Genomic DNA, 17,308 nt, shown 5'->3' on the forward strand with positions numbered 1-17,308 from the left:
TAACAAATTCATTGTCAAAATAAGATTACAAACAAAAATCTCACAGCTTGTTTTTTAATGTTTTGAAAGGAAGTTTCTAAATTTTTAGTGGTAGTTGCTAATTGACCAAAACGGGGTAAAATTACGAGCTGAGTTAGTCACTACAGGAGGTATCAAACGTTCTACATTAAACTGTCCGATTCTAAATTCGTGCCAAACAGACACTTTCTTCAGATTATTCCACATAAATATTGAGTATCGAATTTTTAATAGGAGCTTCTCACTACTTAGGTCTTACAATACAAATTTCTACTTTCCGTAGAAACATGAAATTTGGCTCTGCGTTGATGAATCAGTTAGTCAGTCAGAACAAACACATTTATTATGTATAGATTATGTAATGATATCAATATAAACAATTGCGCTTCTTGTGTTCACTGAATCATTTAGCAACTCTATTATAACAACAGTTTCTATAAACATTATAATAAAAGCAAATAAGTAAATGAAATATATATCTTTATATTATATAATATAAGTGATGAAATTTGTGTCAAATGAATTACCAGTGCAGTGGTATGCAGTTTAAATCACAAGCAAATCCAGTTTCTTTTTTCGATTGTATAATATTTATATCCAGCGTAATCGGAGGTGAATGCTTCTCACGATAACTTCCTCACAATCTAGATCTAGAATATTGTTAGGTGCCGCATCAACAGGGTTTAGGTTTGTTTTTCTCTTCATAAAAAATATTTTTTTAAACATATGTAAAATGGCAGTGTTTTGAGAAGCTGTTGTAGGACGTAATTTAAAAATTTCGAACGGTATTCGCTTCTGCTTTTATTGCATTGAAATATCTAAAATCGAAAACAGCTAAGCTAAGGAAATATTGTGATGAAGGTCCTCTAAAGTAGGAATCAATAGGTCTCCCGTTTCCGTCTGCCTGTCTGTCTGTCATCTGTGTCGATTTTTACTGGACATATAATCTCAGAAACTGCTAGGCCGATTGTTATCAAATTTTATACGTATGTTCACGTGAGTTCAAATCTCATTCTCGTCGACATTTTTTTTTAATTTATAGTGGTTATCACAAAAAAAATATGCAAAATCAAATTTTATAATTTTTCAAAGAAACTGGATTTGTTGGACTGTACTTCAAGGGCGAGGGAAGTTCCTTCTAAATAACTTTAAACTGTTATTCTATTTTGTGATTTCTGCATGGATTGATTTAAGAATTTTTCATTTATTTATCATTCATAATGTAATCTACAAAAATAAATAGATAAATAATATTTTTCAAGATTGGGGAAACCAAAACGTAAATGACAAATAGTAATAAAAATTTATTTGAAGAAATTCGGAACTAAAGCTAAATAATGCTACTTATTGATGAGGTTTTTGACAAAATTAAACGACGTTCGAGATCTTAGAATTCTACCATACGGATTGCTCTCCCATTAACATGATCAGACTCTTTGAGTTATTTACGAAAACTATACTTTCTTTGAATTTTGACAACTGCCGATTTGTTTAAATGTAAAAATTTGACGTTATCAACTAAATTATTCGGTATAATAATAGTATTAGAGTATCATATAATTACTGTAACATTAGATACTAAAATAAATAATAATACAAAATTTGAATTAGTTAGATATCATACTAATGGAATTATGGATAGTTTAATAAAATTAATATTATTATTAGTTTCGATTATGTGACATTTACTTAAAAAATGACGTCACAGATTGTTTGGCGGAGTCGAATAACACATCGGTTGGTACTTTATCTTCTTCATACTAGTCCTATGGAAGAAGAATTTCGAATTTGTGTAATCAGACTGTCAAATAGGAAATAAACAGGCCAAAACCGGAAATTCACTTTTTTCTCCGAATTTTGGGATGCTAAGAATAGCAATTAAAATGCCTTCATTACAATATTTCCCTTTCGTACTTTAGTAACCCTAACTTCTGAAAAATGTGTTGATGGTTACTTTCTTTCAAGTTCTTATAGATTTGTTTTTAAAACTTAAACTTTATGAGAAGCTAGTTTTTTTAACATTCCTATGATTTTTAACAAACTTTATGTAATTTTTATTTCCCGAGCGTAAGCTAAGGAAATATTGTAATGTGAATCCATGGGGCAAATGGCTAATTTCATGTTCTCTCGACGTTCCTGAGCCCTAGAGTATTAAAAAATAGGTCTCCCGTTCAATCTATCTGTCAGTCTGTCTGTCTGTCTGTCTGTTTGTCAGTCGTCTGTTGTCCGTCGTCCGTCGTCTAACATTTGTGTTGTTAAAATGAGCTCTTCCTTCACTAAATTTTGGTTATGAACTACAATTTTTATATGTTAAAATATTGTTACGGTGATCGATGATTAAAATCGGCGTGGGTAAAACTCAACAAATTATTCCTTAGTAACTCAAATTTACACAACTAAGTACACAGCGATTATGTACAGAATAATTCTTGCGTAACTTGACTCGATTCTCTCGACAGTTACTGGAATCGACTCGTTGAATAATAATCGTTCCCGAAACCTATCTATTCAACCCATACTTCCTTTCTAGATGTTCCGCGATCGAGGTTTTTCTAGAGTACACATCGTGACTTCCGCTGCCCTCGTCGTGCATACTAGAAATCCCTCGAGAAAATTCATAGCCGTCGTTGCGTCGTACCGGGGCGGCGGATGAGTTTATTTCGCAGTCTAAGTAATTAATATCTAATTTAATAATTTAATTTTGTTTTTCTTTAGTTTGTGTAAAAATAATACTTTGATAAACTTTGGATAAAGATGTCGAAATTTTCAGCAAGCTAGAACTTTTCCCTTTTTGAGAATTTTCATTTCAGTTTTTGCGTGTGTGTCAGCTAATAAATAACATCGCATAAATACTACATCGTCTCAATTTTTGAGATAAGAATTCTTAAATCGTATGTAAAATTGTTTGACGAATAGAAAAGACATCGCATAAATACTACATCGTCTCAATTTTTGAGATAAAAATTTTTGAATCATATGTAAAATTGTTTTTGCACTCATGATCTTTTTTGATGGCTTTCGTGCATTCACCAGAGTGCGGGAGTTCGAACTTCCCGCACACGTGCATTTTAACTTCCCGTTGCCATGGTAACCTTAAAATACTCGCGTAGTGTCAACATTGTGATGTGTTGACGGCGCCATTGTTTATAAATATCTCACAGTTAATTTCTTCAGTTTAATAAACCGTTGCAAAAAATATTGTACACAACACGTTCGTGAGCCTGCTTCCCGCATTCACGCAAATGCGGCACTCCCTTCGGTCGTGCCGCAAACAAGCATTCATGCGGGAAGCAGGCTATCCCGAACTAGTTGTGTAATAGTAATTTACGCAACTAGTTCGGGATAGCCTGCTTCCCGCATGAACGCTTGTTTGAGGCACGACCGAAGGGAGTGCCGCATTTGCGTGAATGCGGGAAGCAGGCTCACGAACGTGTTGTGTACAATATTTTTTGCGACGAATAAACCTTTAAACTGAAGAGATTAACTGTGAGTTATTTATAAACAACGCCATTGACAGCGCCGTCAACACGTCACAATGTTGACACTACCCGAGTATTTTAAGGTTTCCTTGGCAACGGGAAGTTAAATGCACGTGTGCGGGAAGTTCGACCTCCCGTACTCTGGTGAATGCGCGAAAGCTATCAAAAAAGGTCATGAGTGCAAAAATTACTATTGAGGAATAGAGAAGTCATAATTCGTTAAAGAACTAAAAAAATTAAGATACTCATTCATAGAGATTCCGAAATAAGATATCTTTTCTCATGTACTAACTTCTTCAGCAATTTTGGATGTTTTTCATGATTTGGCAACACGACATTAATTATTCCATCTAAAAAGTATTGATTACGGGATTTAAATGTTGCCATCTGCAGTGAATTGAACGTAACTCCATTTCATAATAAACAGTTCAGCATCTATTATATGTAATTCATTTTGATTCGTCGAGCGAAAGCTAAGGAAGTATTGTAATAGGGTTCATCTAACGAATAGCTACTTTCATGTTTTCTCAACGTTACATGATCTATACCGGGTGTCCGGAAAATGTCGAATTAACCCTCCAATATGTTATGTACGGGCCTTTCGGGGACCCCAAAAAATTATAAAAAAATTCTTTACGATGTAGATTACGAAAAAACGTAATTTTTTATAAAAGTAAAACTGGCAACACAGCACGCACCTAATGCATGAATATCTCCGGCTTATTTTCTGATTTATTAGTAACGATGGTGACTGAAATCCACCTTTTATTTTTTTTTTAGGACAATAACCGTAGCAACCAATAGTTCTTAGTCGTTGAGCATTATTATTAAAAAACAAGCTCTTATTTTTCATTAATAAATAAATCAGAAAAAAAAAACATTTAATAAGACATTTATAAATTATAAACAAAAACAAAACCAACAGATGAAAAATCCATCAAACCATAACCAACTAAACACTAGAGAAGATCTTCAAAATTCCTGCCTTGTGCATATAAGTAAGCTCGTAATGTTTGCAAATTTTGATCATTTTTTGTAACAGTTAATCATCAGTACTTGCTAAGATAAAGCTAATTTTGGCAAATGACATACCCCCTATGAAAAGAGAGAGTGGGTGGGCGGTTCTAGTACCTGCTAAGATAAGGATGATTTTGGCAAATGACATACCAGCTAATAAAATAGAGGACGGGTGGTCGGGGCTAACATATCTACTAAAATAAGACTGATTTTGGCAGACGACATACCTTCCAAAAAAAGAAAGGGTGGGTGGGCGGGGCTAATACCTGATAAGATAAGAGTGATTTTGGCAAATGAGATACCCTCTAAGAAAAGAGAGGGCGGGTGGGTGGGGCTAGTACTTCTTAAGACTGATTTTGGCAAATGACATATCCTCTAAGAAAATAGAGGTTGGGGAGGGGGGACAGAGTACCTGCTAAGATAACACTGATTTTAGCAAATGACGTATCCTTTAAGAAATTTAGTTAAATTATTATAAGAAAAGACACTAAAGGTTCCAAAGCAGTTTCAAATTCTTTCCAAACAGGAATCCCTAGAACCTCGAAATTGTTTTAAAATTTTCAACAAAAAAAAAAACGGGGTCCCAAAATTAACTCAAAAACAGGCTCCCAAAATAATACACCATGGGTACTCAAGAGTCTCCAGAACTAAAAAACCAACACTGCAGCACTCAAGACTTTTTCAAATTCCTAAAAAATATTACACTACAAACTCAAAAAATTTTTTCAAGTTCATCCAGCAACAAAACACGAGATTATTATATAATTGTTGTTGTTTTTTCTTCTTAACTCACAAATACGTGACCACGTACGCCTAACTCAGACCTATGGAGAGGCGAATTCTTTTCAATATTAATATTACACTGCATGTGTTTGAATTAACATACGTACCCTTGCTGAAATATTGATCGGAACATGTTGCAATCGGTCATATTTTTGGAGCAGTTGTTGATCGAGTCTCCATTTCCTATCATCGGTGGAGAAGTGCGAAAGAACATTCCGCGCCAGACCAAATATAAACAAGTCAACAGAATATGTTTTCATAACATGCCTTCGAATCAAAGGCAGTGGCGGAATATCGGTGCTACATTAATGAATTCAGAAAAACTACGATTAATATTATCTGGATGAATTTAATTGTACTTCCGGGACGAGAGAATTCAGTCTGTTATACATATTTCTTCGTCTTAATCATTCTTTTAAAATTATTGTTAAGATATAAGGGATCCTATTGAGAAAAAATTCGTTAATAAGTTAGAGAGTGTCGATCAATAATTTTCAAATTTGCAGTTATGGTGCAGACTATTCAAAAAATAGTTTTTCAAATCCAAATCCAAATCTTGGCTTTTCATTACTTTGGTTTTTACAGTGTCTAAATGATTGACATTGACATTGACATTGACTATTGTTAATTAATTACAAACAACGTTAGTTTAACAATATGAGCATAATTTTTACTTAAACAATGCTACAAAAATCAGAATCTGCTTTAATTAGATAACAATTGGTACAAATCCGTGCAATATACATACGAAGACAGACAAATAAACTAGAAAACCCGTATTTTTGTGTTCTACTAGCTGCAAGACCTAAGAAAATATCAAGTTAACATTTGTGAAAACGATTTATTGCAATATTTATCTTATTGCTCGAGAGAATAATTCTCATAACTGTGATTGTTTGTAAGTGACATTATCGTTTTCTCTTAAACCACACTTAACTTTTACCTTTAATAACAGCAGTGTTTCCGATATTTACACGTTTACATAACAATGAACAATACTTACTAAAGCGCTTGTAATTGCTTTGAAGTATAATGCATAGATCTTATTAATGGAAAAAGGATGTTTAAAAGGATTGAACACTTGTACAAATATTATTAAGGATAACAGTATCAACGTAAAACGTAGAAATTTTACGACAAAATGAGGTAATTTAAAATTCTCCAGACGAGGCAAGAAAAGAGAAATAACGTGAATCAAGTTTAATTTGTTGTCGGATGTTGAATTTACCTAATAAGTATTATCGCAATACATATAAACGATTGCAATTTTCCGATTTATTATGATGACAAATGATACCGCTGGCAATTTGCCATTATGAGTTTATATTAGTGTTGTGAACTCAATATAGCGACAGGAATCACCAGAAGATGTAAAAAATTACACAATCGGAATTACATTCAATTTCATCACTTTAGTGCCCTTTTTCTTAATTATTTAAAAGTTTATAACAATTTTATACTTCGTGGCCACATTAATATTACGAATTTTATTTATCTTGTGGCATTCGACCTCACTACCACAACCTACAAATCATACTCGCAGTTAAAAATAAATTACTGTCCTGTACTTATTCGTTTTTGTCCCAAGAATAAATATTTGTGGCTTACTTGCAAAAATAAATTACAGTCTGTGTTGACGTCTCAAGATCATGTCTCGTGACAGGACTAATAAGAAGTTATGTTTACTTAAGCAAAAAACCGAAATAATTTAAGTTTTCGCAGAATCATGATATCCAATTCCGGTGTGACAAGAACAGTAATTCTACAACGTAAAAATAAAATACATTTTATTTACTACTTTCTATTTTGCAAATATGTTAAATAAAATTACACTGTGATGACGCATATAGCAACCTGTAGCGTAGACGCCTAGCGTCGGCATCGATCCGTCTCTAATTTACCAAAATTACACGCCACCTCTGAAACGATAAACGGCGTCCAACAATAAAATTTAGTGCTTTATTTAACACAAAATTCCATAAAAGAGTGAAAGTTTTGGCTGAAGATGATTCTATTATTCGCATTTTTCCATTGTTAGTACAACAATATCCACGTCTTTGTATAAAATTTCTTTTTTCAGTGAAGCGTTTAACAGCGCCTTGTAAACGTATCAGAATTTGCTCCTGGTGGTGAACAATATCACAAAGTGCTGGTGTTCTACGCGGTTTTACACGTTGATAAGAACTGATTCGTTGTAATTTTAATACATATCTACAGTCCATTACTTATTAAAGTAGCATAGGTCGCCCCAGTTTTGATAACAAAACATTTTAGAATGAGTAAACATTTACAGACTGTTGCTGCAATGGCTTGCATGAAGAGCTTGTTGATGATCTTCAATTTCGTCTTTTGGGTAAGTACCATACGGTAGATGGGGTTTTAGATAAAATTGTTACATCACTTTGTCGTTTAATTGTGTCTGGATACACCTTTATGTTGCTGATGCAAAACCATATGTTAGCTTCTTCAAGACAGTAATTGGTGCTTGTAGATAAAAAGTAGCTAGTCGAAGACCTTGATCTTAAACATTAAAATGGGACTGATTTTTGCATAATGGTGGAGGCGCCACGTCATTACATGAATGTGCTTTTCAGATATCTGGTATCGCAATTTTGGCAATCGGAATATGGATGGAGGTGGAGCTTTACAAGTACATGGAGATGAGTACCGAATTTTCGGGTACTGCTCCGTACGTTCTGATTGGTACAGGATCGTTAATAATTCTGATTGGTTCTTTGGCCTGCTGTTGTACCGTAAAGGGTCAACCTGTCCTCCTATACGTAGTAAGTAAATTTCTCCAAATTACCGCGGCATCTGGTCAGTACTGAAAGGCAAAAGAACTAAAAACGTTTATTGCGCACTCACTGCGCGAAGATTACTCGAGCTCGAATCTGTTATAACGGAACGAAAATATTTGCATAATTTTGCCTTCTTTTGTCACCTCATCCGTGCAATTCTTTCCAACTGGCAGCTTGAAAATAATAATAAAAATAACTATAAACAATTAAACCGGCTATTCTTGTTTGCTTCACTTTACCTACAAATTGGGCATTTCCGCAAGTACTATTTCTCGTTAAATCGTTGAACATTGTAATAGCGTTTTAATAAGCTGTTTTGTCTTGGTTGAACAACCTACTGACCAACGTTTTACTTATTTTAATATTGTACGTGAGAGACTTGTTGGACTCGTTTAAAGAATTGGGTGCACTTGGGTAAACTTTCTACTCACTTTCCAGTATGGTGCCTTTTTGGCGATTGTCTTCGTCTTGGAACTGGGTGCTGGCATATCAATTTTCGCATATCGCACAAAGCTTACTGAAGGCTTTGATAAAGGTCTCACTCAGAGCATGATCGACTACCGGAACAACAGCAAAGATCTTGCTAACGATTTTGATCTCATACAACAAACGGTGAGTATAAACTTGACTCATATACAATGCCCTTAAGGTCATTCAACTTAAGCTTATGAATTAATCATAATTATGTAAACAATCGAGAGTTTTATGTCAGGGAAAGGCGGGTAATTGATGGTATGTTCAATAGAGTTAATTAATACTTTATGGCTGACAATAAAGGCGAAGAACTGTGTATTATGTGTAAGCTTGTGTGAGCTTCACCGATAATAATTTATGGTCGAAAAAAATCTTTTCAAGTTGGCGTTGAATGATCAAGATGGTTTGTTCGTCCAACGCTAACTTGAAGACGTTTTTGTGGGCTGCTGGAAACTCTTTATTTTCCACCGTTTATCGGTTTTATTATATATTTTCCAATAAATATTTACTAGGATTTCTTTTAGTACAAATATTAAATTCACTTTTTCATTTGATTTATCTCTAACAAAAATCTTTTCAATTACGTTCAAACGGGAAGTGTTGTCGCCGGTTTTATCTAGGTCGGTTCTCTTTTGCATAATCCACTTTTTATGCAGATGCATAATCAGATTATAATTATTCATTAATTTGACTTATTGTCATAGAGAACTGCATAACAAGTATCAACATTTTTTTAGACCTGAAAATTAGAAAAAAATGGCTGTGATTATAAATAATTAGATACTATAAGGAAGGTCGAAACAATTTGTTCCAGAGGTACGTAGTTTTTTAAGCCATTTCAAATAAGCAGCATTTATCGTTAAAAACAATGCAATTTAACTTCTTTACATAAACAGCATTTTTTTTATAATTCGTAAGTAAAATACCGTGTTATGAAAAATAAAACGAATTAGAGTTGACGTTGCCTGTCAAACTTTGATTAGTACTACTGCCCTCAATTTGACGTAAATCAAGTAAATCAATGTTAACAAGCTCGTAACTAATTAAAATGTATGTAGATTTCTGGGTGTTTAGGTTTATACTAGTTGCGTAGAATTTCTTGAGAAAAACACCATCATTCCATTTCAATTTATTTCCCAACGTTTCAAACATATTTTTTTCTTCTTCTTGGGGTTCGTCGTATATACCCTACACATACATAATATGAATACTGCACGTGCTGAATTGTTAATATTGACAGGTGACAGAATTTTCACCGGACTAGACAAAGTGATGTGTCAGTGTTACCACCTATACAACCAGTCTCACAATCAGCTCTTATTCGTTTTGTTTTCTATCATACAGTGTTTGCCGACTGTTGTAAGGACAAAATATTGTTGCCCTGAAAACTTCTTTGTAAGCAATAGATACAATACATATAAAATAAATTTCTAAGTACATTGCAAGCTTACATCTTATCATAGAAAAATGTAACAAGAGTAAGTGAAAAGAAATTCAAAAAGGTATTAATAGAAAAATTTTCAAAAAAACGAATCATGCAGATTTATACGGAAAATGAACCTACAAAGATTAAAATTAGAAGAAGTAGAAGTTAACCCTCTCAAAGAAAAAAAATAAGTTTATATTCTTTACGAAGATATTTGTAGATTATATTGAGACCCCAGATAGACGACAGACAGACGGAAACGAGAGTTTTAAACTCAAAATATCGAATTTTGTTATCAGTATGTCGAATTTTTTCACTACATGTCGAATTCAAGTAAATTTTTCTCTTATACATAGAAAAGGAGAAGACATTTTATTTTGAAGAAAATTATTAATTACTATAAAATGCAAAAAGGAGATGACTATGTATTTCATGAGAAAACTCACTTACAAATATTTTTAAAAATTTTGGTATTACATAAATTCATCATGAATTTTACATTTTGATTTAAAAGACATCGTTCTTTAGGGCGACCAACTCCGGTCCAAAGCCATATCTCATTACACTGGTACCTAGAATCCCTTGATCCGTCGCCTTAACTCCGGTCCAAACTGATAAGAGCACCTACAGCACCTTTCGAAGAATGCCAAAAAATCCAGGGGACTCCTAGTGTCCTTTTTTGAGAATGCCCAAGAATCGCGGGTGCCTCTTGTGACCTTTTAAAGGATGCCAAAGAATCTCGGGCACCCCTCGTGTTTCCCTTAAGCATGCCAGAGAATCTAAGGAGACCCTTGTGTCTTTTTTGAGAATGCCTAAAAACTATGGGAGCCTCTAGTGTCTATTATTTTGCGAATGCCGCAGAACCTCGAGGGCCATTTGTGCGTTTCTTAAGAATGCTAAAGAATCTGGGGGCGGGGGCCAGTGTTTCTTTGAGAATGTCCAAGAAATTCAGGGGTCTTTGTATCTTTTTAAGGATACCAAAAAATCATGGGAACTTTTGGTGTCTTTTTTTGAGAATGCCCAACAATCTCGGGGACCATTGGTGTCTTTTTTTAAGGAATGTAAAGAATCACGGGGGCCCAAAGTGCGGCGACTAGTGTTCTTTTGAGAATGCCCAAGAATCTCAGGGACCCCTTGTGCATCTTTTTTAAGGATCTCAAAGAATCATGCGAACTCCTAGCGTCTTTTCTGAGAATGCCCAAGAATCTCGGGGCCCCTTTATACCTTTTTTAAGAATGCCAAAGAATCGCGGAGGTGGCTAGTGTTTCTTTGAGAATGCGCAGGAATCTCGCGGGCTTCTTGTGTCTTTTTTAAGAATGCAAAAAATCTTAGGGATCCCTAGATTCTTTTTTGAGAATGCCTAAGAGTGATAGGAGCACCTAGTGTCCATTACTTTGAGAATGCCCAAAATTCTCCAGGGCCCCTGTGTCTTTGTTTTAGAATGCTCAAGAATCTCGGGGGGGCCTTGTACCTTTTTTAAGAATGTCAAATAATTGGAGGGGGGGGGGGGTAGTGTTCCTTTAAAAATGTCCAAAAACTCAGGGTCTCCTTGTATCTTTTTAAGGATGCCAAAGAATCACGAGAACTTTTTGTGTCTTTTTGAAAGGAATGTAAAACATCACGGGGGCTCAAGTGCCTTTCTTTGTGAATGCTTAAGAATGTGGGGGAAAAGAGGCCAGTATTCCTCTGAGAATGCTCAAGAATCTCAGGGGCCCCTTGTGTTTTTTTTAAGGATCTCAAAGAATCACGGGGGCTCCTAGCGTCTTTTCTGACAACGCCCACGAATCTCAGGGCCCCTTATACCTTTTTTAAGATTGCCAAAGAATCGCGGAGATCGCTAGTGTTTCATTGAGAATGCTCAGGAATCTCGAGGGCTCCTTGTGTCTTTTTTCAGAATGTCTAAAAATCTCAGGGAACCCTTGCGTTTTTTTAAGAATGCAAAAAATCTTGGGGATCTCTAGGGCCTTTTTTGAGAATACTCAAGAATCATGGGAGCTTCTAGTGTCCATTATTTTCAGAATGCCCAAGAATCTCCGGGGCCCCTGTCTTTTTTTTAGAATGCCCAAGAATCTCGGGTGCCTCTTGGGCCTTTTTTAAGAATGCAAAAAATCTTGAGGATTCCTAGGGTCTTTTTTGAGAATGCTCAAGAATTATGGGAGCCTCTAGTCTCCATTATTTTGAGAATGCCCAAGAATCTCCGGGGCCCCCGTCTTCTTTTTTTAGAATGCCCAAGAATCTCGGCGGCCTCTTTTTAAGAAATTCAAAAAATTTGGAGAAGATGCTAGTGTTCCTTTGAGAATGCCCCTCCTTGTATGTTTTTTTAGAAACGCAAAGAATCACGGGAACTTTTGGTGTTTTTTTTGAGAATGCCCAACAATCTCGGGGATCCTTGGTGTCTCCGTTTAAGAAATGTAAAGAATCACGAGGGCCTCAAGTGTCTTTCTTTGAGAATGCCTAAGAATCTGGGAGAGCGGGGGATAGTGTTCCTTTGAGAATTCCCAAAAATCTCAGGTAACCCTTGTCTTTTTTAAGGATTTCCTTTGAGATCGCTAGGAGTCCCCGTGTTTCTTTAATCACGGGGCTCCTAACGTCTTTTCTGAGAATGCCTAAGAATCTCAGGGCCCCTTACACCTTTCTTAAAAATGCCAAAGAATCACGGAGGTCGCTAGTGTTTCTTTGAGAATGCCCAGGAATCTCGAGGGCTCCTTGTGTCTTTTTTAAGAGTGCCAAAGAATCAGGGAATCTCCTGGTGTCTTTTTAAAAAATGCTAAAAATCTTGGGGATTCCGAGGGTCTTTTTTGAGAATGCCCAGGAATCATGGGAGCCTTTAGTGTCCATTATTTTGAGAATGCCCAAGAATCTCCGGGGCCGCGGTCTCTTTTTTAGAATGCCCAAGAATCTCGGGTGCCGTTTGTGCCTTTTTAAGAATGTCAAAGATTTTGGGGAAGGGGCTAGTGTTTCTTTGAGAATGCCCCTTCTTGTATCTTTTTAAGGATGTCAAAGAATCATGGAAATTTTTGGTGTCTTTTTGGAGTATGCCCAACAATCTCGGGGATCTTTGGAATGTAAAAAATCACGAGGGCCCCAAGTGGCTTTCTTTGAGAATGCCTAAGAATCTGGGGGATCGGGGGCTAGTGTTCCTTTGAGAATTCCCAAGAATCTCAGGGAATCCTTGTGTCTTTTTTAAGGACCTCAAAGAATCACGAGGACTCCTAGCGTCTTTTCTGAGAATGCCCAGGAATCTCGGGGGCTACTTGTGTCTTTTTTGAGAATGCCCAAGAATCTCGGGGACTCCTTGTATTTTTTTAAGATTGCAAAAAATCTTGGGGATTCCTAGAGCCTTTTTTGAGAATGCCCAAGAATCATGGGAGCCTCTAGTGTCCATTACTTTGAGAATGCCCAAGAAGCTCCGGGGCCCCTGTCTTCTTTTTTAGAATGTCTAAGCATCTCGGCAGCCCCTTGTGCCTTTTTAAGAATGTCGAAGATTTTGGGGAAGGGGCTAATGTTTCTTTGAGAATGCCCCTTTTTGTATCTTTTTAAAGATGTCAAAGAATCACGGAAACTTTTGATGTCTTTTTGGAGTATGCCCAACAATCTCGGGGATCCTTGATGTCTCTTTTTTAGGAATGTAAAAAATCACGAGGGTCCCAAGTGGCTTTCTTTGAGAATGCCTAAGAATCTGAGGCACCGGCGGCTAGTGTTCCTTTGAAGATTCCCAAGAATCTCAGGGAGCCCTTGTGCCTTTTTTAAGGACCTCAGAGAATCATGGGGACTCCTAGCGTCTTTTCTAAGAATACGCAAGAATCTCATGGCCCCTTGTACCGTTTTTAAGAATGCCAAAGGATCGCGGAGGTCCCCAGTGCTTCTTTGAGAATGCCCAGGAATTTCGGGGGCTACTTGTGTCTTTTTTGAGAATGCCCAAGAATCTAGAGGACCCCTTGTATTTTTTTAAGATTGCAAAAAATCTTGGGGATTCCTAGATCCTTTTTTGAGAATGCCCAAAAATCATGGGAGCCTCTAGTGTCCATTATTTTGAGAATGCCCAAGAATCTCAGGGTCCCTTATAACTTTTTTAAGAATGTCAAAGAATCGTGGAGGTGGCTAGTGTTTCTTTAAGATTGGTCAGGAATCTCGGGGATTCTTTGTGTCTTTTTAAAAAATACCAAAGAATCACGGGATCTCCTGGTGTCTTTTTTGAGAATGTCCAAGAATCTCGCGGACCCCTTGTGTCTTTTTTAAGAATGCAAAATATCTTTTGGATCCCTAGGCCCTTTTTTGAGAATGCCTAAGAGTGATGGGAGTCTCTAGGGTCCATTATTTTGAGAATGCCCAAGAATCTCCGGCGCCCCTGTTGCCTTTTTTAAGAATGTTTAAGAGTTTGGGAGGGGGGGGGGGGGACTAGTGTCTCTTTGAGAATGCTCAAGAAACGCAAGGTCTGCATGTATCTTTTTAAGGATGCCAATAAAGAATCATGGGAACTTTTGGTGTCTTTTTTTGAGAATGCCCAACAATCTCGGGAATTTTTGGTGTCTTTTTTTAAGGAATGTAAAGAATCACGGGTACTCCTAGCGTCTTTTCTGAAAATGCCCAAGAATGTCAAGGGGCCCTTATACCTTTTTTAAGAATGCCAAAGAATCGTAGAGGTCGCTAGTGTTTTTTTGAGAATGCCCAGGGATCTGGCGGGCTCCTAGTGTTTTTTTTAAGAATGCCAAAGGATCATGGGATCTCCTGGTGTCTTTTTTGAGAAAAAATCTCAGAGACCCCTTGTGTTTTTTTAAGAGGGTAAAGAATCACGGAGACCGAGAGAGAGAGAGAGGGGGCCCGGAGAGAAAAAGAGAAGGGATTTATGACGTACGTAAATATAAGTAGATGTATTTAATACCAATATAGCGTTACTATGATTATCATTATTATTAATACTGTGTGTTACGGTAACGAAATCGATTTTTTTTTAAGTAGGTACATGAATCTTATTAGACAGTTATCTTTGTCGTTTCGGATCTATATATTACCATCTGAGTTTCTCACGTCATAAATAACAATCTATTTGAAGCATTACCTCAGTTTTAAATTGGTAATATAATTAAAGAGTACTGATTTTAACGTTAATTTTTATTCTGTTAATGTCTTTAATTGGTTTTTTATTTCTCTGTGACCTGCATTGAAATTTTTTTTTGATTGTCGCACTTTCAGCTCAAACTTTCAAATTGATGGTAATCTAGAAAAACGAAAATTCTATCAAAGACAAATGTTCAACAATCGATAGCTGTCTGTGATCGTGTTTTTTATGATTCCCTCGGTAAAACTTTGCTGGGTTGACTTTAAAAACTTTAATAATAAAAATTCGTACACATTTTGTGGAGACACTGAAAGATTTTTATCAAGAGATTATTATTGTTGAAAAAGCATAAAATTTGGATAAAATCTAAAATATGATGAAAACAGGGAAACGTAATACGAAAATTCAACAAAAAGACGATTTGGGACAAACTTTAAAAAACGATTTTAGCAGGAATAGGTGCTGAATAACAAAGAAGTTTTACCAACTTTCTTAGAAAATGGATACGGTTTTAACACTGTCGCGACTTATTTCAATTAAAATCAACGAAAACTCTAGAAATTTGTACGCCGTCAACTCAAATGGAACCCACAGTAGACGAACTACGAAACGATTACACCAGCTCATAAATTATATAATATAATTACGCCAGTTTCACATGAATTTGAACAAAAACTTGATTTATTAATAAATTACAACATTATACCTGATTTCTTATCTGTCAGCTCCACTGTTGTGGAAAACACGGGTCCATGGACTGGTTGAACTTATCTCAATCTACCCCAATCCCGGAATCCTGCTGCATTAAGGAACACTGCAACACTGAAGACGCCGAGCAGATTTACACCGAGGTAATTACCTTCTCCCACTGAACAAACAACTAAACAAAAATTTTCAGGGCTGTTACACCAAAGTCGTGGAATTCCTTAATTCTAATATCGGAATTGTTGCTGGTGCGGCGGTAGGAATAGCATTCTTTCCTCTAGTGGGGGTGGTGTTATCTTGCTGCCTGGCGAGCGTTATTAACAAAGCTAAGTACGAGCAGATGGCTTAAGAGAGTATATTATTCAACGAAGAAAGCTTTGTGACTTACTTAACTTCAGTGTTCTTTCTCTTTACAAATCTCATCTAATGTTGCATTTAAGCTTCGATGCTCTGTACTTTACGTGTAACTAAGAATCAATTACAGCACTCCGTGTTTGTTAACTTATATTGTTAAACTATCTATTTTATATCTGTGTTAAATATTGGAAAGTATTTGGAATGTTCTCTCTATGAGTCTGTTGAGAATGAAGACTATTAGTAGTGCTGATATTGTCGGTTCCAGCTATAAGGCTCGTTATTAACGTAAATTAGTGTGTGAGGCTCAAAATTCCGTCACGAAAACTGACTAATCTCTTACTAATTTTGGCATTGCTAAATTTACTTAAGAGAGAAACATTAAGGATGAAATCGGTTTGACAAAAACGAATTTTGAGTAACAAATAACTGGATAGTGAGGATCGAAAAAACGAGAAGAAATTTGGAGGCTTGGACTCTTCACAATTATTGTTGTCAATTAAGTAATTATATCGGCGTTTAAATAGAAAAAAAAAAACACTTGACTTTATACTAACTTGTACCACAGCTTTTGTAATTTAATTACTCGCCTCTATTAAGTTATCTTTCGAGTCAATATAATTATATCGCTCCTTAAATTAGAGACTAAGAGCTTATGTCATAATTTCGAATGTCAATAACAGTGTAGGTGGAACAGACACTATTTGTTGCACATATTATATTTATTATATATAATTATTATACATATAACGTAAATTATACCTATTTAAAGTGAATGTCCAAGTATTATTAATGTATTTTTGAAACGTATTAAATAAATTATAAGAACGATAATATTATTATTCATGTTGATTTTCTTTGAAGCACTATTTCTCATACTCAATTCTAGAAAATTATACTCCTCTCGCTGAGCAAATGCATAAATATACGTTGTAATAATAATATGGAAATTATTATGTACCTATTCCTTATCTTTGTTGTATTCTCATCATTTAAATTAGTATTATATTAATAACAGTAACTAGAATTCTCCAGTTGGGAGATAAGAATTTTCTGGGAATAAAATTGCGGTACGTAATTTTACTTTACCAGGTTTGGAAAGTCCGGCAGAATATTTTTGGCTTGCCCCATTTTTTTTTTATTTTATTTTAGTTTATTTTATTAAATTTGGTTTCCAACAGATCGAGGCCCAATT

General features: G+C 35.5%; 1 protein-coding gene across 1 annotated transcript; it reads left to right on the top strand.

Moving 5' to 3' along the window:
• Window positions 1-7,400: 7,400 nt before the first annotated feature.
• Window positions 7,401-16,955, top strand: LOC135122893 (tetraspanin-7-like). The gene is made up of 5 exons (XM_064047376.1): window positions 7,401-7,650; window positions 7,892-8,080; window positions 8,534-8,707; window positions 15,780-15,905; window positions 15,953-16,955. The coding sequence occupies exons 1-5, from the start codon at window positions 7,573-7,575 to the stop codon at window positions 16,106-16,108; spliced, it is 723 nt and encodes a 240-aa protein (XP_063903446.1). The 5' UTR covers window positions 7,401-7,572; the 3' UTR covers window positions 16,109-16,955.
• The last annotated feature ends 353 nt before the right edge of the window (window positions 16,956-17,308 follow it).

The sequence above is a fragment of the Zophobas morio genome, unplaced genomic scaffold (genome assembly GCF_036711695.1).
Source record: "Zophobas morio isolate AGI-343-1 ecotype UQ-CSIRO unplaced genomic scaffold, CSIRO_AGI_Zmor_V1 ptg000005l, whole genome shotgun sequence".
Taxonomy (NCBI): domain Eukaryota; kingdom Metazoa; phylum Arthropoda; class Insecta; order Coleoptera; family Tenebrionidae; genus Zophobas; species Zophobas morio.

What these genes read in the sequence shown, in the direction of transcription:
- LOC135122893 (XM_064047376.1), top strand. Translation starts at nt 7,573, where the DNA reads ATGAGTAAACATTTACAGACTGTTGCTGCAATGGCTTGCATGAAGAGC. An exon ending in TTGATCTCATACAACAAACG is followed by an intron (nt 8,708 to 15,779) that starts GTGAGTATAAAC and finishes CTTATCTGTCAG; the next exon opens with CTCCACTGTTGTGGAAAACA. An exon ending in CCGAGCAGATTTACACCGAG is followed by an intron (nt 15,906 to 15,952) that starts GTAATTACCTTC and finishes AAAAATTTTCAG; the next exon opens with GGCTGTTACACCAAAGTCGT.